The sequence below is a fragment of the Leptidea sinapis genome, chromosome 32, assembly GCF_905404315.1.
Source record: "Leptidea sinapis chromosome 32, ilLepSina1.1, whole genome shotgun sequence".
NCBI classification, from domain to species: domain Eukaryota; kingdom Metazoa; phylum Arthropoda; class Insecta; order Lepidoptera; family Pieridae; genus Leptidea; species Leptidea sinapis.
In genome coordinates, this window is record NC_066296.1 from 7,014,943 (window position 1) to 7,040,189 (window position 25,247).

Genomic DNA, 25,247 nt, shown 5'->3' on the forward strand with positions numbered 1-25,247 from the left:
TTAAATCTTAAAAGAGTTATTTTAAATATTACGATGGATCTAAAAACATGCCACGTCTCCATAAGTTGAACGGTGTTCATCTGCTGGATCACGCAAATAAAATTGAATCCATTACTTGAACGGTAAATATTTCTAAAACTACGGCGAATAATGTAAATATATTGTATTAATATAATCAATGACCAATATATCAAGATTTTAATCCAACCAAAACCTTTCAAATCTACCATTAATTCTTTCTTCAATCTGACAAAATTCTTAAATTTGGAGGGCACTCACCTTAAGTAAGTTTCCATATAAACCCATTTTTTGACGCGAAACACTCACAAAGTGACTAGCTACGCGTCCGAGGTGTGACCATCGATGTTGTTACGAAAACACGAAGAAAAAATATTGTTTTATATGGGAAAAAATAATGCACATAGATAAGTTGCGGAGATTTTTATAGTTTATGAGTTTTCAATCAAATGTTCATTTATTGGGGGTCGTTCAGATTTTAGTGACACTACCCTATTATCCTGTACTGACGTCTAACGCTCGGAGCAATGATATAAAGCGAGCATTTTAATTGAACATTTTCTGAGTAGTGGCACTCTCATCCAATTCCATTGTGCAATGAACAGTGTGCAAGAAAGTTTTTGTTTCCATACTAAAACGAATAATATTTTTATTTTTTAAATGTCTAATGCATGAATATTATTAAATTACATAGATGTATCGGTTTTCGCACGTAACTTGTAGTTGTCATTCGATTTGTATGAAAGTATTACTTTGCGACTGCATTTTTCAATTGTCATTGTCATACTCGCGAACGGGCGCTACTTGTGGTGGTAGGATGACCATAGATCTCTGCTCCATTATTTTGAAATCAAAGTTTTTTTTTTATAATTACTAATAACATGCTCGCAAAATACCTCTATTCATTTATGGCGTGTGCGGATTAATGCATCTACTGTACTCAATAACTCTTGTTTTTACGCATTAATTTACATTTATTTATTTTATCTTACTTTTGTGAAGCGTTGAGTATTTAACGTTTGAGTATTTTTGTTGCATCACTTTATGTATTTGGTAAATGAACTGATTTCAAAAAAGATAAACCTGTAAATGTTGATTTAAAAGAGTGGTCAAGAAAATGAAACTTTTCTTGGCTTATTGAAAATAAAGGGATTATTATTTTGTTTTTTAAAAATAGCTGTTTCAACAAAATAACTTCCAAACGTTACAACGTAACAATTACAACAAAAACCTAAAAAAGTACATTTGTACGCGTTGTGATCCTTTAAAAAGTATTTTATTTAAACAAAAGAGTGTGTGTGTCAGCTTCGACGCACGACTGCAGTTTACTCCTCAAGAACGATTGAATTTGAAATATTTTGTAAAACCATTAAATTATCATGGTTTAAAAAATTCTTTCAATTGGCTTTTGTATTGAGCGTTACTTCCGTCAAAAAAAAATTCTGAGTTTAATCAAAAATAAAGCATCAAAAATTTCGAATAATTTATTTAAATAAAAAATAAATTGCTGTAATTTCAAAATTTGGCCGAACAAAACTCCTGTTAAAAAATTCTACAAAAATCAAATAAATCCTTGACGCTCAAAATATATCAGGAAATGCCCTAACACAACTCCTGTTAAAAGCGAAACTCAAAACACCAATTTTAAAAGGTCCATTAAGGAAGTTACATTTTAGCACACCCTAATAGGTATATTATACTACATGCGTAAGCTATCACGCAGTAAACTGTATATACAGACACACACTCACACACACAACTGAAAAGTGAAAGGAGCGCGAGAAATGATGCACACCAAAATTGTTAGTATCCCATTTGATGAGTACGTTTTAGGTACGTAGTAGGTAGGGCGCCTTATATGAAAATCGATTCTTAAGGAGTAAACTCCAAAAACTTACCAAATATCTACAAAATGTACAACCTTAGTTAATGTTAGTTAGGATTAGTTGGGATATCAATCCACGTACATTAATAATGTTTTATAGTTTGAAAACCCTATCGGTTTTCAAACTAGTATTCTCGATAGAATGAGTGTTCGATTTGGAAATACTAAATAGTTTAAGAAGTGACACTAAACATAATACACTAAAAAAACCTTAGAAATAAAACTGTACTTTAACATCATACTCAAGCGCCTGAATCAACTCACGCACACTGCTCTGCTATGGGTATTTGAAAATTTTAAATCCGGTAAGTAACAAGGTAACGAAAATTTACAGCCAAATTTCTAGAAAACTATGGAGTTTAGAGAAAATCTACAAATATATTATTTTTAACCCAGTGTAATCAAAACGTCACCTCGTGACGCCCTCTTTTAAAATAATTGCTTATGTGCAATACATATTAATAAAATGATGAATGTACCTTACTAAAACATCGACCACGGGGTCAGCACTTTCTAAACAAATTTGATGGGGTGATAGCACACAATATCGACTCAACGCAATTTCGAGAGGCAAATGTATCTGTAACTAAATTTTATATCAAATGTAGCACTTTCGTGATACAAATCATAAAAAGGACTTACTTACTTTATAAAAAATCTTCTGTCCACTCAAGACTCAAGTAGAAAAACTCAGTATTTAATATTTTTTCGATTTCGATGCCAGCGGTTGTTTTGTCAAAACCAACAAAAATATGGTAAATACTTAGGGTAAAATATATCAAATGTATCATCACTGTAGATAGAAGATAAGGCGATGTCTTCCCCAAGTATTATTTTCTACAGAGACTAATAGTTCACCTATCTTTGCTTGAAATCACTATCTAAGAAAAGCCGTTTTAATAAAAACTATTTAGATTTGTTACATTTTCTCGGTAATTACAATAACCTCGCTGGACCTTTTAACTTATAGTAGATGTAAAGATTTTAAAAATTAAAAAAACACTATGACATTTGTTCTTTCATCTGTGGAAACTAGTTCGGAAACCATAGACCAAGTACCTATATGTCGGAAACGGTCGGCTCGGCAGTCGGTCGGCACTCGGCAGTCTGATCGAAGTTTGGTTTTTGTCTCCTTCTAATTTTGTGATTGGATGATGACCGATTAAGATGGTGCACGGAGCATGCGCGTTGAGCCGAATGCTGACGGCGGACGCCATCTCTAACTTGTGCTGATTACATACCTACTTGTTGAGATTTAACATTATTTTATTTTTTAAATCGTATAAATTTGTGATTCGTGTGTGCTAATTTAATGTTTTAAGTATATTGGAGTAGGGTTGGCTCATTGTTGTTTCTAACTGTTCAACGTTCGTTTGGAATGTTCACCAGTAACGGCGGGTATCGGTTCGAGGAAGTTAAGAAATTCATATTTCAAAGTTTATTTAATCTCAGCTCATAATGTGTGATAAGTGACCTCAATAAACTCTCTTCGTATTATTATTATTCCAGTTCCATAAACATTCGTCACTAAAAGTTCACAAGTGGAAAGTTAAATAGCGGGCTTTTGTGGCGTTCTATACATAGACATTTTAATGTTATGTATGAATTATTGTTTTGGGTCAAAGACATTTCAATGTGTTAACGTGTGTCAACATTGCGATCTTTATGTTATATGAGGGTGAGGGAAGTGGTGTTTTTGTTTGGAAATGTCATTGAATTCTGCTCTAAAGCCAGTGCTTCCACAGCCGGGGGTACCGCAAACTGGTAGTCAATCGAGTCCCGCCAAAGCGAATGTAGCGAACGCTAACCACGCAGTTGGTCTGCCTCAAGGAGCTCAGAATTCCGTACATCATGCTTCAAATAATCTTGTAGGCCAGAATTTGATACAGCACATTCCCAACACTCCACCCCCAGCCGTCCACGCAGTGCCGTCTATGGCGCCCGTCTCTGCGAACATGGCACAAATGGCACAGAATATGAGTCACCACGGCAACTTATCTCATGTAACACAAAACTCAGTAACTCCAGTCAATGTGGCAGCAAGTCCTACTAAAAGTGCAACCACAAGTGCTCCATTGAGCTTAGTGCAAGACAAAGCTTCACCCTCTCAACCTTTAGCATTAACTAGAACCCCAGAAAAGAAGGAGGTAGAGGCAGGTCTCCCAAATCAGTCAAATGGTACAATTGAGTCTCCAAAATCAGCGAGCAATGCAACAGTTCCATTAAAGCCCCAAAACCCTGAAAACAAAGACAAACAAGATATAGCTAAGGCTTCACTAAGTGCCACCAAGCCACCTGAAAAACCTCAGAGTGCCCCAAGCACCCCTCAGAAACAGGAAACTCCTAATCCAACCAGACAATCTGAAAGTCCTGCTCAGCCAAGAGTTGCAACTGCTAATGAAGCCCCAGAGAAGTCTCCAGTAAAGCCTACAGAATTAAAACCAACACAAACTGGTGATGTCGCACCAACTCAGAGTGACAGTAAACCTTTGCCAGAGTCTGCACATAATGAAAGTCAACAGCAGGAGAAACCCCAAGCACAACCAGTAGTAATTCAGCTAAAAGAGTCCGTATCTGAAGGTCCCAAACCAGAATTTTCCAAATCTGAAGAGAGTACTGAAAGCAAAGTAGTGAAAGCAATCTCTGAACCTAAACAAGATGTAGAAAAAGTAGAACCTCCAAAACAGGAGGAAAGTAAACTTCCAAAAGAAGAAAAAATTGAAGAAAAGGAAGTCAAAAGTACTCCATCAAAGGCAGAAGTCAAAGTAATACCAAAATCAACTTTGAAATTGGCAACAGTAACGCCTCCAATGAGGAAAAGACGGCAGGTTTCTGATAAACTGGATGGAGCAACACCAGCAAAGAAGGCAACCGAGGATTCAACACCTGAAGCAAAATCAAAGAGAAATAGAACTCAGGTTTGCTTATCATATCTTATATTTAGTATTGCTTCATTAATACACCATGCATACTATTAATGTCCACATTGGTCAATGTACTAGTGATCACAATTGGTGTTTGAAAGTCAAAATGATTGGTTTTACAAAATTTTATTCTCCAAATTTGTATTGTTACCTTAGATCTGCAGGTTCTAAAGTATGTAATTATATCGGAGTGTATATCCATGTAATGAAACACTTGATTTTCAAAATTGATTCCTTGAGAGTAAGTACTATTTGATGGTAATAAAATCACTACTGCCTTAGGTAGACGTTGAAACACCCAATATAACTTGTTGTACACATATGAAATAAAATAAATAACTTACCTTAATATTTTAAAAACTCAAGAGCTTAAGGGAAATGTTTTTTATCACATGGTATGATGACACGATGGGGTATGATGACTCATCTCACTAACATCATCTGATGGACGAGCAAATAATATTTACTATGGAAAACTACTAAAATACACAAGAGTGTTGAGGTGACAATGTATGTACTAAATGTATGAATGCTCCAAACTTGATGATGAATTTGTCAGAATTTATTTAAATAATAGTATATTGGGAGACTCCTTTGCACAGTATGCCGGCTAGATTATGGGTACCACAACGGCACCTATTTCTGCCGTGCAGCAGTAATGTGTTTCGGTCTGAAGGGCGTCGTAGCTAGTGAAATTACTGGGCAAATGAGGCTTAACATCTTATGTCTCAAGGTGACGAGCGCAATTGTAGTGCCACTCGGAATTTTTGGGTTTTTTGAGAATCCTGAGCTGCACTGCATTGTTATGGGCATGGCGTATCAATTACCATCAGCTGAATGTCCTGCTTGTCTCGCCCCTTATTATCATAAAAAAAAATTCAAAATAATACTAGTTACATCACTTTCTATAGATTTAATACATTTCTTCACAACATAACATATTCATAAAAAAAAAACATTATGCCTAAGTGCTTCAATTCTCTAAAATTATAGTTATAATTCACACTATTGTATGATTTAATATATTTTTGTTGGTAGGTTGGAGTATACTTTTTTTTTATATGACAGTAAAGGACAAGACAAGCAGGACATTCAGCTGATGGTAATTGATACACCCTGCCCATTACAATGCAGTGCCACTCAGGATTATTGAAAAAACCCAAAAATTAAAATTAAAACTTTACAATGTTTGATTCCATTATGTAGTGGTTATTCAGTCTATTGATTGTTAATGTATTGTGATTTCAGGTACAGTTATATCAATCCCCAACACCAGACATAGCAATGGCAACAAAGCTATCAGCGTCTGCTGGAAGATCGACACCAACGAAACCCAATGATGAAAAACTTATTGTATTTTACAAGTAAGCTATGTATATTTGTCATGTTTGCATGCGTAGGTGACGAAAACTGCCATGAATCAAATATCTTGTTAGTATCATCAGTGTTGATTAAAATCAAATTGGATGAAAATTTTTGTCGAATTCGAACAATATGTGGAATGACAGGGAGATAAGTCTTTACTTGTCCAATTTTTTACGGTAGGATTCTTAACATGCAATTATAAAGTGCATATAAATAACCTAATAAATGGCATTGCTTTATTGCATGATGAAGCAATGTGGTTGTAAAAGTAAGAAATAACATGTTGTCAACGTAAAAATTACTTTTGAACAGATTTACAACAAAGTTTGATCTAAATCTATACAGGGTGTCCCGTAATCAGTGGACCAACGGGATACCCGTGATAGGGGTGGTCATCATCTCTCGAAAACACCAAATTTTACTGTTCTAGGGCCAGTAGTTCAAAAGATATGATTTTTTAAGCATTATTTTGAAAATTCTACCCTTATCAACACAAAAGTTGAAAAAAAATATTTTTTATTTTTATTTTGCCCTGTTTCTTAACTTAAGGTGGCTGAGGAAACATGTGTCTTCACAATTAAATCCATTTTTGTGAATAAATATTGCCAAATTAAAAATTAAAAACCAAAACATGCGCAAATATCAAATAACTAAATTTGCAACGTGATGTTTGAAGCAAGCTAGTGCAAAAAAAATGTATGACAGCCTTGCGGACCATTATTTAAAAAACATCTGCAGTTCATACTGATTCCAAAAAGGTATAACAATATTACATTTTACAAAAAAAATAACTTAATAACCAATTTTAGACTCCAATTGCGAGAAACATTTAAGCGCTATCTATTCTGAGAATTATTTTGTTATCGAGAGAGAGATAACACAATATGCTATCTCTTTCTCGCTCAGGTACCTTTTTCGTTTACGGGGTCCTATTGGCCGACGCCTATGATCCCCACACCCTAATTTTTCAAATTATTCTTAGTTTCATCAGAGACTTGCTCATAGCTCGTAGCTGCACACGTGTTTTTTACTTCGCTACCATTACGACTCTTTTTTTTGGTGACTGACGCTTGAATTGGACCTTGTTTGTCTTTGTGATTTGGATACTGTTTGCCCGGATTTTATAAAATGCCTAATACCTATACTCCTCGTGAATATGCTGAGATGTATTTTATTTACGGTCTGTGTAATGCAAACGCTCGGCAAGCAGCCCGTACGTATCGTGAGCGCTATCCTAATCGCGACCGCTATCCGGATCATCGAATTTTTCTCCGTGTAAATAACGCGTATTTAGAAGGCAGAATTCCCGGAGCTGCAAACAACGTGGGAAGACCTAGAAGAGTCGATGAACTTCAAATACTGGCCGAAGTGACAGAAGAACCTTCTACGAGTGTTCGTCGTATTTCAAGACGTACTGGTATAGCAAAAACAACAGTACATCGCATTTTAAAAAGAAACAGTTTATACCCTTATCATATTCAACGAGTGCAGGCACTATTACCTGCTGATTATCAACGGAGGATAGATTTTTGTGCAGAGATGCTTCGCCGATGCCGACAAGATCCACTATTTTTCAATTCAATATTATGGAGCGATGAATCGTGTTTTAAAAGAGTTGGAGTGTTTAACATTCATAATTTACATGAATGGGCTGTTGTGAATCCACGTATTGTACGAGAAGATAGATTCCAGCACCAGTTTGGAGTCAATTTGTGGGCTGGAATCTTAGATGGTAAACTTATTGGTCCATTTGAGCTCCCACCGAGGCTTAATGGTGCTCGGTACTTGCAATTTTTAAGAAATGACTTAAGTAATTTATTAGCAAATGTACCACAGGAGGTATGTGAGAGGATGTGGTTACAGCATGATGGCGCACCCGCTCATTATTGCAGACAAGTGAGGGAATATTTAAACGAGTCTTACCCAAGTAGGTGGATTGGACGAGGAGGTACAATCCCATGGCCAGCTCGATCACCTGATCTTAATCCATTGGATTATTTTTTATGGGGATATTTTAAAGAATCCGTATATGAAACCGTTAACGATAACGAAAGACAGCTAAGACAAAAACTGAATGTGGTGAGTGAAAAAGTCAAAAATAATGAAAGGGCGTTAAAAAGTTTAAAAAGAAATTTTATAAGAAGATGCCGGCTATGCCTTAGAGTAAGAGGAAGACATTTCGAACATTTATTATAAGAAATAAATAAAAAAATTCTAACTATTTACTTTTGTTTTATTGTAAATTCCGCCAAGAAATTGCTATCTAATGTTGATTTAAAATAATTATTGTCTTTTATTGTTTCACAATAATGATTAATTATACCTTTTTGGAATCAGTATGAACTGCAGATGTTTTTTAAATAATGGTCCGCAAGGCTGTCATACATTTTTTTTGCACTAGCTTGCTTCAAACATCACGTTGCAAATTTAGTTATTTGATATTTGCGCATGTTTTGGTTTTTAATTTTTAATTTGGCAATATTTATTCACAAAAATGGATTTAATTGTGAAGACACATGTTTCCTCAGCCACCTTAAGTTAAGAAACAGGGCAAAATAAAAATAAAAAATATTTTTTTTCAACTTTTGTGTTGATAAGGGTAGAATTTTCAAAATAATGCTTAAAAAATCATATCTTTTGAACTACTGGCCCTAGAACAGTAAAATTTGGTGTTTTCGAGAGATGATGACCACCCCTATCACGGGTATCCCGTTGGTCCACTGATTACGGGACACCCTGTATATATAAAAATGAATTGCTGTTCGTTAGCCTTGCTAAAACTCGAGAACAGCTGGACCAATTTGACAAGTTTAGGTCTTGAATTATTTGTGGAAGTCCAGAGAAGGTTTAAATGGTGAATAAATAAAAAAAATGCTCAGAATTAAATAAAAACAACAATTTTGTTTTTCCTTTGATGTGTCCATACATAATTCCTATGAGAGAATTTATTGACACACGGTTTGACAGTTCTGCTGTGAAACAATTTCATTACGACAGCAGGGTGCATATTTTACGAAGTAATTCTTGATGTTATGATATATTATTGACAAATTCATAAAAAAAAACATTATTTTATTTATTATATACAGAACAACGTCTTTCGGGTCAGCTAGTAATAAATAAAAATTGTTAACAGGAATGAATATCTGGCAGTCCGCAATGCTGAAGGTGGATTCTATGTGTGCCAAGCATTGCATAATGTGTACAGAACCACACGCAAGATCAAGATACGTTGGCTATCTCAGGACAAGTCTGATTCATCTGGGGAGACTTACAAGCCTGATTTCTATGATATCACAGGCAAGTGGCATAGTATACTAAAATTATATAAATTCTTCTAGTTGTTAAGAGGGCGTCCATAAATTACGTGAGATGTTTAATGGGGGGAGGGGGTCTCAGTCGAGTCAAATCTCATCTAATCTTACGTTGGAGATGGATTGAAACAAAAAAATATACTATTTTGCTCCAATCAGATTGTACATGCTTAAGATTTAATCTTAAGCGTAATCGTAATACGATTAAGATCGTTCACTAATTCGTTCGAAAGAATATATTTTCATTCATACTTCGACGTTATACATCTACTGACTGTCAAACCACCATTTTTGTTTTATACCGAATAGCTCAATTTACATTACATATTTTTTCTTTCTTTTTACAATAACAATCCAACACAATGTAAGAAACCCACATTTTGAAAAATCTCACGTGAGATTGGGGGATGGGGGAGGGGGTTGAATAAAATCTCACGACATCTCACCAGGGGGGAGGGAGGGATAGCAAATTCAAAAACACACCTCACCTAATTTATGGACGCTCCCTAATGAGAGGGAGAATACACCAAGGTGGCCCATTGTGTTTATGTTATTGGTAAAATACTTGATGGAATGTTGCTCCCTCCAAGACATTAAGGATATGCAATCCAAATTAAAATAAATAAATTGGTATTCATAAACTCTATATAAATTATGAGCGACAACTCTGCAACACTTGCTGGGCGTATCCTCGTGCCTTCGGAACATTGCCAAGCTGCAGCTTGCTTTGGGCATTACATATGTTTATCGGTTTCTGTTGGGGACTAGTCCCATCACCTTTTATCTGGGAGTTGAAAGTTCCATCCCCGCTGCCATGTACCAATGTGTTTTTGTTTTACCAAATTCATATTAACGTTTATTCAATACTCTAATGGTGAAAGAAAACAACGTGAGGAAACCTACACACACATGGGAAGATATTCAAATGTAGTCTGCAAATAGGTCGAAAAATATGCCCACAGTATAAGTCTAGTTGCAGAAAATAGCCCATGTATACCATTTTAGCGTTACAATTTAATACATATTTATGCAAATGTATGACAACTTTTTAGTCCCCAATTAAGATGCCAACTGCATATTTATTAATAAGTTAATATCATTTTTTAATTTACTATGTGCTTTGAAAAAGTTCAATTAAGAACTTAGAAGTAACTCACCCCTCATTTTAATCATCAAGGTTATCATTATATACAGTCTCTCAAAGAAAAATTTAAAGAAATAAATATTATGACTGTTCATTCTCAGTACATTACAAAATTTAATATATGTTCACAAAAATCGTCACCTTTTTGCTCTTAATAGTGATTTTCATTATTATTACACTAGAAATAAGGGATTGCTTGTAACTAATTCTAGTAGGCTTCATAAGATACATAATAGCTTTAAGGGTAAATGTATACACTTCTATAATAAAGTCCCAGCCACTGTTGAGGCATTATCTATAAATAAATTTAAATGTTTTTAAAAAAAATGTCTCTGTAGTAAATCCTATTACTCCACTGCTGAATATCTAAATGATTGGACAGCCTGGGACTAGATTGTGATTATTTTATAGCGATAGAAATGACTGTACAATATTGTATATTTTTATTGAAAAGAGCGCAAGAAAAGAATGCTGGGAGAGTTTCTTGCGCCGCTTCTTCTCTCTCAGAGCGCCATTTGTTTCCGAAGCGGTAGTATCTAGTAGTTATTAGAAATTACATCAAAAAGAATTCTAAAGGAATCAATTTTGAGAAAACAAATGCCTTTTTATGCCTTTTATAATAATTGTTGTACATACACATTAGTATACGACATGCTGAGTTCAGTATACAAACAATAAAATCTCTGCATAATTATCGTTAATAATATAAATTGAATGCTTTTAGATATGGAGTGTGTGCTGACAACACTATCACTGACTCGGTCTAGCAGCGGAGGAGGAGCGTGGCTGTTGAAGGCGGGAGAGCAGGCCCGAGCCACCTCCATCCTGGAGCGAGCATTACGTGCCGAGCAGAGCGGCACCGACGCCACCCCGCTGACACCAGAGCACCCGGATGGACGTGAGTACACCGGACAATGAAAAGAAATAAAAAATTTAAAGAAATAAACATTTTGACTGTTGCTTCTCAATACTCTAGAAACTGTGACATTCATAATGTTAACACGAGGAACAAACATAAACTTGTTATGCCTACTACTCGGTTGGGTCGAGTTAGTAAGTCTTTTGTTGGGCGATGTATATGCTTCTACAATATGATCCCAGAAAATGTACAAAACAAATTTAAAAGCATTGTTAAAAAACGTTTGTGTGGGAAAGGCTAAACGAAAATTATAGCATAAACGATTTTCTTAATGACACCACGGACTGGGAATAAAGCGAACACCCTCAGGCTCTTTAATTATAAATGTTTATTGTATGATATTACATTGTAATCCATATTTTATATTAAAAAAAAAAAAAAGGCCGCTGAGTTTCTTGCGCCCATTCTTCTCAGGTCTGAGGCAGTCTCTTTTGAATGGGTGGTAGATTTTGACGTTCAATAAGTGATTTTACATCCTATTTTGAATAAAAATATCTGAATTTGAATGAATTGAGGCGGTTGAAAGATGTAGTTCACCGGTCTCAAAATAATACTCTTTCTCTTGCTTTCATTAGATTTATTTTGCTCTTGTTTGTTATTATATGCATATAACATTGACTTATATACAGGGTGTCCCAAAAGTAACTTTTACAAGAATTATTATATATTATATTCGGTACTGAACTGTACCAGATTGTCTATATAAATAATTTATAAATTCTTAATTATTAGGAGCTTGATCTGTACTCTGTAGGTCGGGTTGGTCGAGCGGCTACGGGTTGCGTTGCGGGTTCGATCCCCGCTGAGAATATGCATTTTTTTATGTTATTGGTTATAATAATTGTTATTTCAGTACAATGAATGAAGGCCATTGAAAGATGTTCACCTGTCTCAAAATTTGAGCATTTGAATCATATCGCCATAACCCTAAATAAAGGCTCTGTCGAAGTCGAGGTATTTTGAAATTTTTCATTCATTGTTTGGCAAAAAGTGTTATTTCTAAGAAGATTTGGGGTACATTAATTGTTGTGATTTTTTTTTGTGTTTAAAGATATGTTAATTAGGGTTATGGTGACTCGTTTCAAATGCACAAAATAACCAACAATAACTAAAATCACCGATTAATGGTTAAAAATAGAGGATTTTTTTTTGTTTAATGCCAATAATTTCTTAAGAACATGGGATGGATTTTTCTTCAGATTTTTGATTATATAGGAAATCTAAAAAAATACCTAGTCTTGCCATAAATACAGAAACAAAGAAAAAAAAATTAAAATTATCAGTTTAGAAATGACGTCTCATATAGGCTGCAAGTCCTAAGTCAATCTTTTAAATTACACAAATTGGTTCTAGGTGCTATCTTCATCTGCCGAAATAAACCACCGTTTTCGTACGAACACTATGTGGATGGGCAGATCTTTTTCTGTCACAAACAGAGAAGCTCTCATTGTGCCTATTAACAGCCCGGTACACAAAATTTTTACTAATACCAAGCATATGGAGAGTTAAAAAAATTACATTAGGCTCCATACCTACTTTGTGTAGTGCAATTACAGCGATTTGGTTATCTTTATCACCCCACTCCATTTTAATATCGCAAAATATAGTACAATGTATTGGCGCCAAAATAAGAAATTCAATGAACAGTCATATACAGGGTCTGTCGTAAATAATGGATAATCCGATAAGTGGAGGTAACCCCGATGTCAGGCTACAATAAAATCTAGTTTTTAAGTCAGTTTTACCAACAGTGTAAAAATGACGCATACTTTAATTTTTTTTTCTAAATTTTTGCTCCTTTGATCATTCAATCGGTTGCCATTTCTTTAAAATTAGGTATTTTTGTGTATTTTTTTTGGCATCGTACTCCCAAAGACTTGTTTTATTGAATTTTGTTGTTATCGTAAAATATTATTAAAACTAACATTTTAAGTAATTTATTTCCGTTTTTTTGTAATTACTTGTAGTTTTGACCCTTGATTGTGAAAAAAAAAGTATGGTGCTATAGCAATACTTTTTTTTCTGCTGCCCATTATCTTAAAAACATGGCTAGTATGTGTAGATTCTAAAAAGGTATGATAGTGGGTACCTTAGCAAATAATATTAGCTCCAGGAGCAAAAGAACTAAGCTAGGTCGGGATTTCAATTTCCCAAGTAATGTCATAATTTTCGTGATTCAAGCTATAACACACCAAGACATTATTTTATTCTATTAAGAATGCAATTTTAATCTAAATCGTATCTAATCATCTGTTAATTTGCATTCGTAAAAAATATATGCGACTATGTGTAACCAGTTACTACAAGTTTATTCCAAATTCAAAGAGATCTTCAGGTAAAAAAAAACAACAAAGACGGAGAAGTCCAATGGGTTTAGGTCTGGCGATCGTGGTGGCCATAAAATTGGACCCAAACGCCCTATCCACCGACCGGGGTACTCATTGTTTAAATGGTTCCGCACAGAAACAGCGTAATGCGCAGGACATCCATCATTCTGTGACCACATCATGTTTCGAGTCTCGAGTGGCACATCTTGCAGTAACCCGGGTAACGTACTTTCTAGAAAATTTAAGTAGATTTCCGCGTTTATTGTCGCTGGCAACTCATAAGGACCTATGATTTGCCCACCAATAATACCAGTCCATAAATTAATTTTAACTTGATACTGCGATCTGTCGGCGCGTATCAGTCTAGGGTTTCGTAGCTGCCAGCTGTGTAAGTTGTGGAGATTCAAAAATCCATCTTTTCGCCACGTTGACTCGTCACTCTATAAAATTTTGTTAAAGAAATTTGGATTTTCTCTAATTTTTCGTAGCATTGAACGACAAAATGTAACTCTTAATTCCGAGTCCCTTGGCAATAATGTTTGAACCCTTTGGTAATGATAAGGGTAGAGTTCGTGGCTTTTTAAAATTCGGTGCACTGATTTTGTAGGTATACCAGTACGACGCGAAATGGCACTTATGGACGTACCAGGGTCTTCCTCCACTAATTCCAACACTTCATCAGGATTGTGTCGTTGAGGTCGTCCTTCTCTGGCTCCGCCAATACCGCTGCCAGGATATCTTCCTTCTGAGAATGCATTGTGCACCCTAATGAACACTCTGTAGTCGGGATGCCGAGCATTTGGGTATCTTTCACGATAAACTGCAGCTGCTCTAGTAGCGTTGCCGTTGCATTCACCGTAAATGAAATGCATGTTTGCATATTCGGCCGGAGTGTATTGTTGAGGCATTACTCCATTACTCCCACAAATAAACAAGAGCAAACTCGAAGTCCGTTAATTTAAAAACGTAGAATAGCAAGAGGAATAAATCATTTTAATGATTTTTGCTTCGTAAGGCCAAAGATAACTTCTTGCGTGCATACATAAGTACACACACACACACTTTTTTTTGTATTTGTAATTGCCTTTGATAATATTGGGTGTGTAGGTTTTGTCACTGCATTCAATATGTGGCGTAAAATGGGTTTCCCTCTGTATGTAAGTAAATATATTATGTTTGTCAGTGGATCTCTCGCTGTACAAGGACGAGTCGCAGCTGGATAAGAAATCTCGAAAACGCAACCACTCCAAGGCCTCGCCTGGCGATGAAGAAAATTATGACGACTCCTCGGTAATTATTTAATATTTTTATTATTTCTCAACAAGGATTTTGACGACCTGTGTAGCCTAGTGGTTAGTGACCCTTGCCTACTGAGCTAGAGGTCCCGGGTTCGAATCCCGATAGGTGCAAACATTTATATGATGAATATGGGTTTGTTTCCGAGTCATGGATGTTTATATGTAATTATGTGTGTTTAAGTAAGTATATCATATTAATCGTTAATAAATCGTTGTCTTCTACCCATAGTTCAGGCTATGTCCAGTTTGGGCCAAGAAAATTTGTGTAGAAGTGTGTCAATCTAATATATAAAATTCTCGTGTCATGGTGTTGTTGAACTCCTCCGAAACGGCTTGAGCAGTTCTCATGAAATTTTGAGTGCATATTGGGTAGGTCTGAGAATCGGACAACATCTATTTTTCATCCCCCTAAATGTTAAGGATGGTCCACGCGAAATTTTTTTTTTAATTTGTTTGATTATGAGTCAGCATTAAAAAATACATACAACTTCAAATTTTCACCCATCTACGATCAACAGTTACTTTTGTATCGCGATTTTAATGTCGGCGATACAATGTTTGCTGGGTCAGCTAGTATTATATATATTATATTAAAGCCTTTGGAGCATTTTACTCGATACATATAAGCTATTATGGATGCTAATATTTGTACATAAGCAACAAATGTTGTAAACTGCTGAAATTATGTTGTTTAATATTTTTTTTTATATTTCGGTTTGTCTACATGTACATTGTTCATTTTCAATGCTATATCCAAATGCATATTCTGTTATTAAGCATATTTTATCTTTTTTATGCACACTCATGCAGGCAGTGATATAACACATTTGATCAAGGATTAGGCTATGAGAATGTGATGAAAATGGAGTTAAATGAGGGTGTGTTCCCTGACCTCATGAAATACAGCAAAGTTATACCTTTGTTTAAATCGGGCAGTTCTTTTGACCCTGCTAATTTCAGACCTATTTCAGTGCTGCCTGTTTTTAGTAAAATTTTTGAAAAACTTTTGCTTCAACAGCTACAAATGCATTTTTGTAAATTAATGAACAAAAATCAGTTTGGTTTCACTAGGGGCTTATCAACAATTAATGCGGGTACTAGACTCATTGAGCACATCTTTGACGCCTGGGAAGAGTCACAGGATGCATTGGGCATTTTTTGTGATTTGTCAAAAGCATTTGACTGCGTCCACCATGAAACTTTACTCCTAAAACTAAAGCATTATGGAGTGAAAAATAGAGCCCTAAATCTGTTAAAATCATATTTAAGCGAAAGAGTTCAGATAGTAGATGTAAATGGCAAACGGTCTTCGGGTAAACCTGTGGGAATAGGTGTTCCACAGGGTTCTATTCTCGGTCCTTTCTTGTTTCTTGTATATTAACGTTCTACCGTTTGTGGTAGATGATAGCCATGAGATTGTATTGTTTGCTGATGATACTTCACTTATTTTTAAAGTGAAGCGACGTGAGGATATTGATGACGAGGTAAGCAATGCACTCTCAAAGATAGTGCGTTGGTTTGAGACGAATAATCTGCACTTAAACAGTAAAAAGACAAAGTGTTTACGGTTCATTACACCAAACACAGCTGAGGTACAATCCAACGTATTTATAAATTCCCAGAGATTGGAACTTGTGGACACTACGGTCTTCTTGGGTATCACGTTAGATAAAAAGCTTCAGTGGGGTCCACATATTACCCATCTAGCAGATAGACTCAGCTCTGCGGCATATGCAGTTAGAAAGATTAGAGAGTACACGAATGTTGCGACCGCTAGATTAGTGTACTTTAGTTATTTTCACAGCGTCATGACGTACGGTATATTACTATGGGGTCATGCTGCTGACATTGATATAGTGTTTGCACTGCAAAAGAGAGCTGTTCGTGCTATATATCAGCTTGGTTATAGACAGTCTCTCAAAGAAAAATTTAAAGAAATAAATATTATGACTGTTTATTGTCAGTACATTTATGAAAATTTAATATATGTTCACAAAAATCGTCACCTTTTTGCTCTTAATAGTGATTTTCATTATTATAACACTAGAAATAAGAGATTGCTTGTAACTAATTCTAGTAGGCTTCATAAGATACATAATAGCTTTAAGGGTAAATGTATACACTTCTACAATAAAGTCCCAGCCACTGTTCAGGCATTATCTATAAATAAATTTAAATGTTTTATAAAAAAATGGCTCTGTCGTAAATCCTATTACTCCACTGCTGAATATCTAAATGATCGGACAGCCTGGGACCAAATTGTGATTATTTTATAGCGACTGTACAATATTGTACATTTTTATTGAAAATTGCGCAAATAAAAGAATGCTGGGAGTTTCTTGCGCCGCTTCCTCTCTCTCAGAGCGCCATTTCTTTCCGAAGCGGTAGTAGTATCTAGTAGTATAAGAAATGACATCAAAAAGAATTCTAAAGGAATCGATTTTGAGAAAATAAATGCCTTTTATGCCTTTATGCTGTGATGTCAGTGTTAAAGCCTGTATGCAAATATTACACATAGAGTTAGTAGAGATGAGATCGAGTCTAGGCATACACTACAAACATTGCCAATAAAAAAAACCGTTCGCACACTGGCAAATGTATTCTTACGTCACACACAATTTAATACGACACGTGTCTGGCTCTATACGACACGCGGGAAAGCAAACTTTTTTCTTTTATTCGTGTTTACGATGGGGTCTTCAGCCAATATAAATTGACCATACATGGCGGCCGTAAGCATATGTACACGCAAGATGTATAATTATGTAATATTGTTAATGATGGTTACGAAAATAAATCAAACATAAGTAATTTAAAACAAATTCAACTAAAAATATTATGTTAGTAGGTAAAACATGTCGCTATCGCTATTCTCCAGTTCCATGGCTTGAGAAACTCTTCTCTTCCGATAATTCAGATAAATTTTCATTCACATTCTCGCTCTTGTCTGCTTCTACCACAGTCACATGAATAATTAATTAATCAGTAAGCTCATATTTCAACAAATAACACAATCAATTTAAAACAACGAAACACTTTTCTTTTAAACTGTACTCGAGTGCAGTGGGAGCACGACAATGCTGCGACAGACCAATAGCGACTGAGCCAGGCTAGTGAAACTCTGTAAGAAAAAAGTGATTTAGTCGATTGTAGGAAACGTGCAGTCATTGACAGATGACGGCTATAATCTTGTAAAAAATGGAGATAGCCGAAATCCACTACGTTTTAAGCAACTGTTCGCTTTCAAACTTAGGTGGATTATATTTCGTGGCCAATCGCAATACTGCAATTACTACTATTTCAAACTTATGTCAAATGACTGCACGTTTCATACTAAACTAAATTTCAATTTCAACTTAGGCAGTCCCGCCTTATTACGTAGTATTTACATCCTCTTTGGACTGAGCGGCCTATCACGCGACAAGGGGGCTCCAATGGGAGATTTAAACGTGTATACGCATTGGTCAACTTTCATTAATTTTCAGAAAGAGGACACTCCGCCGAAAAAGGCTCGCACTACGCCCAAACGTAGCCCGCGTTCCCCGAAAAAGGGCAAGAAGACGCCGAAACCCGCGACCACTGCAACACCAAAAGGCAAAGGTAGTCCGCCCGTGGCGACGGGCGCGAGCAAGGTAGGCATAGTCCGACGGATTTATAGAAATGTACGTACCGCACCATCTCACTACATACATAACGCTTCCTTATTACATGCTGAGCGCTGGCAAGCAACACTCTTGCCTTGCCCATACAATAACTTACTGTTAAGTTGCCCATACAATATCTTTTTCTTTCTTTAATATCTTTCTCTTGTATATATATCTGAATGTCCGAAACGTCTCCAACGTTTTTCATAAAATTTAGTATTCAGGGGATTTCGGGGGCGATAAATTGATCTAGCTAGGTTTCGATAAAAAAAAAATGTGAGCCGTCACGGGACGCCTGGCAGATGTGAAACATCGACATTATTTTGTAAAAGTAATATGCAGAAAAGAACATATTGTGATAGGAACTAAATATGTCATAATGATAAAATAAAATATTACGATTTTTTTTCCAGATAACGATGACTATTTATTGAATAAACATTTATTTTCATTAAATAGAAAAATTGACGAATTTATTTCAAATCGTGACTACTTAATTCGTTTAATCAGTGACTTCGGTAATAGTTATATTCGATGTTGCCTCTGAGGACGGTATTACTGTGACAAGGCGACGCGTCGCCACGGCATGCGTCGCCATGCCAGAAATCGGTTTTACGTGCGGCTATAGATGTTTCACATCAAAATGTAGTTTTATCCGTGTTTTAATGAGAAACAGCTACAATAACATAAGAATACAGAGGTAAATTTCGTATATACAAGACTATAATAGCTCAGATGGGACATTGGGTGATCGGGAAAGCAGAAGACCTCGGTTCGAATCCAGATGTCCTATTAGTTTGCTTTGTTCAAGTTTTGTACATTGTTAAAAATCTGAGTGTTGATAAAAGTTATGACCAAATATTAATTAATTTATTGATAATATGGTGGTAACCCATATAAAAGTCCAATCTAATTAATATACAATAACAATATCAACCATTTATTGTTTGGTTAATCGATTTTTTTTCGTTTCTATTTATCATTATAGTCACATATAGTATTTGCAATGTGACTCATGCAAAACATGAAACATGTTAATTATTGTCAACAATTTATTGAGTTTAATAAAATAGAAATTTAGGCTGATACTATTCAGTTCAAATTAAAATATATCCGAACAACATATGAATGTGACCCAAAATATAGATTTCGTTTTATATACATAAAATAAAAATGCAAGAGTGTTGCTTCTTGTGTGTGTGTGTGAGTTTGTTTCTAATGACTCAGCATATGTTGTGAATGCAAAATTCCAGGGATGTATGACTTGTTCATATGATGATATTGTCTTGTAAAAACTATCTCTAGCCAATTATTAATTATAGATAAATTTGCTGTGATATTGTTTACTTTGTCGATATATTAAAAGAATAATAAAAAATTGTAATTGTGAGTGAAGGTACACAAAAATTGTATCACATTTTATTTTTAGATACTTTTGTTAAATATTTGAAAGCTCGGTTTTTTTTTATTATATACTGGCAAAAGAAATAAACTAAAAAATTTCAGCTATTGTCATGTTAGTTATAGGTTTGCCGTTAGTTACATTGGAGTGTGGAACCCTAAGTAATGATAATAATTCATTAAAGTTCTTCAAATTGCAAGAATTATACAAACAATAAAGTAACTATGTAGTTGAAAGTGTACGTTAATATATTATACTAGTAGTTGTTCAAGTGGAAGCTCACCAGTTGGTGTTATCCGACATGTCTTCAGATATTTTAGATTGAGTTTTAAGGTATTTTTTTGATTATTTTGTCATTGCATTCTCATTTTTTCCTTGGACATGTACCACACATTCATAATTTGATTTGACAAAATAGTGTGGTGGACTGTAATTATTAAGTGTTAGGTAAAATAAGGGTCTAATAGGGTTTGTTGCCCCATTGGAATATTGACCAGACAATAATCCAATAACATTATAAACAGACAGTAGTTTAAATACCATTATTTAAACTTCCAACCTTAAATTTCTCAGACAGGTTTGGCCACCACAATAATTTCAATCCTGTAATTGCTCTTGTGTAGAGAGGACGTGGTCTGGTAAAAACGATAACCATAGACCATTTGATGTCCTACTCCAAAAAAAAAAAAGTAATGGTCATACATTTCATTCTTTCTTTCGCCCTCCACAAATATTTAGCCAGTACGGTGCAACCCTATACCTTCCTCACCCAGCACTTTAAACGAAACGCGCGGTTTAACATCAGTACGATTTCGCGACCAACACTTACCGCGCGTGCTCCTTAAAATTAACAACATCTTTTAATTTATAGTAATTTCTGAACATCTTTCATTTAACTATTGTATTATACCAACAGCTCGTACATAGTCAAATTGGTCCTTCGAGCCGGAGAATGGATAAGTCATGTTGATATGTACACTATTCAAAGTTGTTAATATCCAAAATATCCGTCTAAATAGGGGTCAAATTAGAATGTTGACTGTGACAAAGTCTTAAGAAACATAATTTGAGAATGCAGCCATTTTAAAATATTTTTTAAGTAGTTATTGAAACTAACCCGACTAAACTTTCATTCACATATCATCCGACGTCGCTTGCTTTGTGTTTTTGGTGTTGTTTAATTACATAATTTGTTTGGTTTTTATATAGTTTATCGTGCATGTATCGGTATCCAACTCATAATTTGATTTATGCGTTATTTGCATAAAAATGGCTTAAATCCCACGTGATTTTTTAATGACCATCTGTCGTCTGCAGATATAATTGGGTTTCAAGGGCGCCGTAGCTTGTGAAGACGTAAAGGGCGGAGTGATAGCTTTTATTAAACCCCCCATAAGCAATAAAATAAGTAGCCGTAACATCGAGTTATCTGGTGGATACCATTTATAAAGATGTGATCAATTCAGAGTGTTTTAAGTGTTTGTGTGTTTCAATACGCCATCTTGTGTTTAGAATTGTTTCTCTATACCATTGTTTTTCAATCTCCCCAAATGTTTCACTATAAGTAAAAGTAATAGATTATCTTTTTGTGGGAAAAGGTGACAACGAGTATTATCAGGCCACGTCGTGAGTCTATGGTGGGATGTTGCGCCTTTCACCTTATTCAAATTCAAATGTTTTTTTTAAAATAGGATATATTACTCATTCAAAGTAAAAAACTCCCAGCCGTTCGCAAAAGTATGCCTCAGACCTGAGAAGAATGGGCGCAAGAACCTCAGCGGCCTTTATTTTATAAAAATGTGTAATGCAATGTAATATCGTACAGTTATATTTATATAGCCTGAGGGCGTTCACTCCATTCTCAATCTGCGGTATCATTCAAATATTTTTATTCAAAATAGGATTCAAAATCACATAAATACCGTCAAAAACTACCACCCATTTAAAATAAACTGCCTGTTAGTAAGTCTTTTATTGGGCGATGTATATGCTTTTACAATATGAGCCAAGAAAATGTACAAGAAGTATGTGTTGCGATTTTAAAAACGTTTGTGTGGGAAAGTTTTTTATAACATAATTCATTTTCTTTATGATACCACATACTGGGAATGAAGCGGACACCCTCAGGCTCATTAATTCTAAATGTTTATTATACGATATAACATTGTAATTCATATTTTTATAAAAAAAAACCGCTGAGTTTCTTGCTACTTCTTCTCACTAGCTCAATCCTTAACGAAGTAGCGGTAGATTCAATAATATTTTGTTTACATTCCTAAGTGTCATTTCCGTGACCAACATGAATAAAGTGAAAATCACAGATTTGATTTGAATATCGGATACAAAATGGCGTATTGTGATTTGCATCTAATTATAATTAGTCACAGTAGTTGGTATATCATGCGGCACGTCCACAGACTGCCACCGCGGTGACCGAGAAGGCCAAGAGTGCGCCGGCTAAGCAGACTCCGAGCAAACCCTCACCCAAGGAGACACCGCCCCGTCAGGGCCGTCGAGCGGGGAAAGGTATGCTCGTCTAACTTCGACATGATAGTCAAGAGAAAAAGGGTTTTGTACCTATAGATCTTAGATCTATTCTATTCTTTATCCGTCTATTCTCATCTTTGTCCCGTTTATTATCGAGACACTTGACCCGTGGGGTGGAGAGGCGCGGAGAATGGACAAAGTACATTCTCCGCGCCTCAATATGTATACTGGAAATCCAAATCCTGGCAGCTATTTCGGATCGGCCTAGCTATCCAACGCGGAAACGTTGCCAGTATTTTTGATACACTTTGCTGTATTGATAGTTTTAATTCAATGCAGTAGGTAAATATAATTATAAGATTTACCACATTTAGATTATTAGAGGCTACAACGGTGCCTATTTATGCCGTGAAGCAGTAATGTGTAAGCATTATTGTGTTTCGATCTGAAGGGCGCCGTGGGTAGTGAAATTGCTGGGCAAATGAGACTTAACATCTTATGTCTCTAGGTGACGAGCGCAATTATAGTTTCGCTCAGATTTTTTGGGGTTTTTCAAGAATCCTGAGCGGTATTGAAATGTAATGGGCAGGCCGTAGCAACTACCATCAGTTGAAGTCCTGCTAGTCTCGTCCCTAATTTTCATAATAAAAAAGAATAAATATTTATATGTGAATTACATATATTTCCAGAATCGAAGAGCGCGACCCCCATACCCTCGACGTCGACTGGGAAGGCCACGCGTACTCCGCGGAAGCCCCCCTCCAAGAAATAATAACGACTGACCGGCAACGGTCAGCCTTCATGGCACGGTTTTGTCAAGATGTTGATGTGCATTGTGTAGTATAGATTAAATTGTTGAGCTCTTCCTGTTACCACACGGAAGAAACGCGCAGCCTGTTGGAATATCATGCCAATTACCTGCATATATGGTTGGGGAAAGACAATAACAGTGATTACATATAATTTTTATTGACGAGAAAAAATAGACAAATAAAATTTTAAAAACAAAATTTTATGAACGATGCAGGATTCGAACCCACGACTTCCGGCGTTCCGTGCCGGTGCTCTAAAGCACTGAGCTAACCGTTCGATTACCGCCTCGTTATAAAATTATGTTTGCTTTGTTCAACTCATGCCTGAAGCCACGAGCATGAAGCCACAACCTGAGAGTTAAAATAATGAGAAATACATATTACAAAAAAGAATGTGTGTAATTCAGAATTCAGTACCTAAGACAATATATTTTTACCTGTCTGAAGTGTGTCACTGACACTATTGGTTGAAGCGTCTTTCGGGGATGATGTCATCAAGATGGCGGCCACGCCCACTAGCAAATTGCAGGGTTTTATCATAACCGCTCAAGTTGAGTGCTGGTTGAGACATGCAACATAAAATATAGAACGAATCAGGATAATTTAAGTTCAAAGACGAACAATAAATCATTTCGTTTAAACACATTGATTAAATTGAACATCCATTTTGGCAAAACCGTTAGTATAATAATCTTAAGCTCTGTTTAATTATTTGCATATTTTTTCCTTGGAATTATAATAATGACCGGTCCGTTATGTATTTGTTGTAACATAGATTTAGTTTTTACATATTATGACATAATAATTATGTATTTTAAAAGTGCGGTTTCTGTAAATAATAGCGAATGGTGTACGAAACCGACGAATAGTTTTTAGTTTAATGCATTAAGTTTTTTATTTATAGCACAAGATGTGTGGATACATGAAGGAAAACATTAGTGACGCCTAAAATGCAAATGTATTTTTAACTTTTATTATTGTATGTAAGCACAATGTTTGGCCTAAATACAAATTTTAAGAATAGATTTATCATTGCGTCTATTATTAAAATTTAATTTGTGTATTTGCTTACATGAAACACATTGAAAATTATTAGGTCCTTACATATGAAATTGGCGTTTTGTACGGTCGGAATATAAAGTTGTTTTTTTTTTCTAATAACATATTTCATTAATCAGAGTATGTACTTTGCCATTTTATAGGTTTCATTTATACCTTTATTAAAACTACGACGTAAGTAAGGACTTAATATATTTTACAAAAGTACTATAATATTATTAACTTTTCAACAGTAATGCAGTACAAAACCATTGATCGGTATCATTACTGTCTTTTTTTAAACCATATATAACAATGAGTTGGTAAATGTGTTCTGATATTAGGCATGTTTGTGTTTGAGCACATTCATTTTTTAGAGAAGGATTTTTACTGTTTAATATCAATCACCGCGATATTATAACCAGCTAAGTTGCAACGTAACTTGCTTAGTTTTATCATTAATTATACAACAGTATAATTTTACGTTAAAAATATCCAACCCGTTGAATTCGAGTTAGTTGTTTTGTATCAAGAAATTTAAAACCGTTGTTTTAATATTTTACAATTGTAATTTTTCTTCTAATAGTATAAAATTAATCTTAGTTCAGTATAGTTTCGTATCAGGGATGTTGCAGATGCCGATATTTTCACATCCGCGGATACGGATGCG

General features: G+C 35.2%; 1 protein-coding gene across 2 annotated transcripts; it reads left to right on the forward strand.

The window, feature by feature from the left end:
* The first annotated feature begins 3,035 nt into the window (after positions 1-3,035).
* On the forward strand, positions 3,036-25,192 carry LOC126974417 (nucleolar protein dao-5-like). Of its 2 annotated transcripts, none has more exons than XM_050821901.1 (8): positions 3,036-4,821; positions 6,076-6,191; positions 9,329-9,492; positions 11,375-11,548; positions 15,080-15,186; positions 18,680-18,856; positions 22,658-22,766; positions 23,417-25,192. In XM_050821901.1, exons 1-8 carry the CDS (start codon positions 3,610-3,612, stop codon positions 23,497-23,499), a joined length of 2,142 nt encoding a protein of 713 aa, XP_050677858.1. In that variant the 5' UTR covers positions 3,036-3,609; the 3' UTR covers positions 23,500-25,192. The 2 variants fall into 2 exon arrangements, with proteins under 2 accessions (XP_050677858.1, XP_050677859.1); XM_050821902.1 differs by having other exon boundaries at positions 3,040-4,821; positions 18,680-18,826.
* Positions 25,193-25,247: the final 55 nt, after the last annotated feature.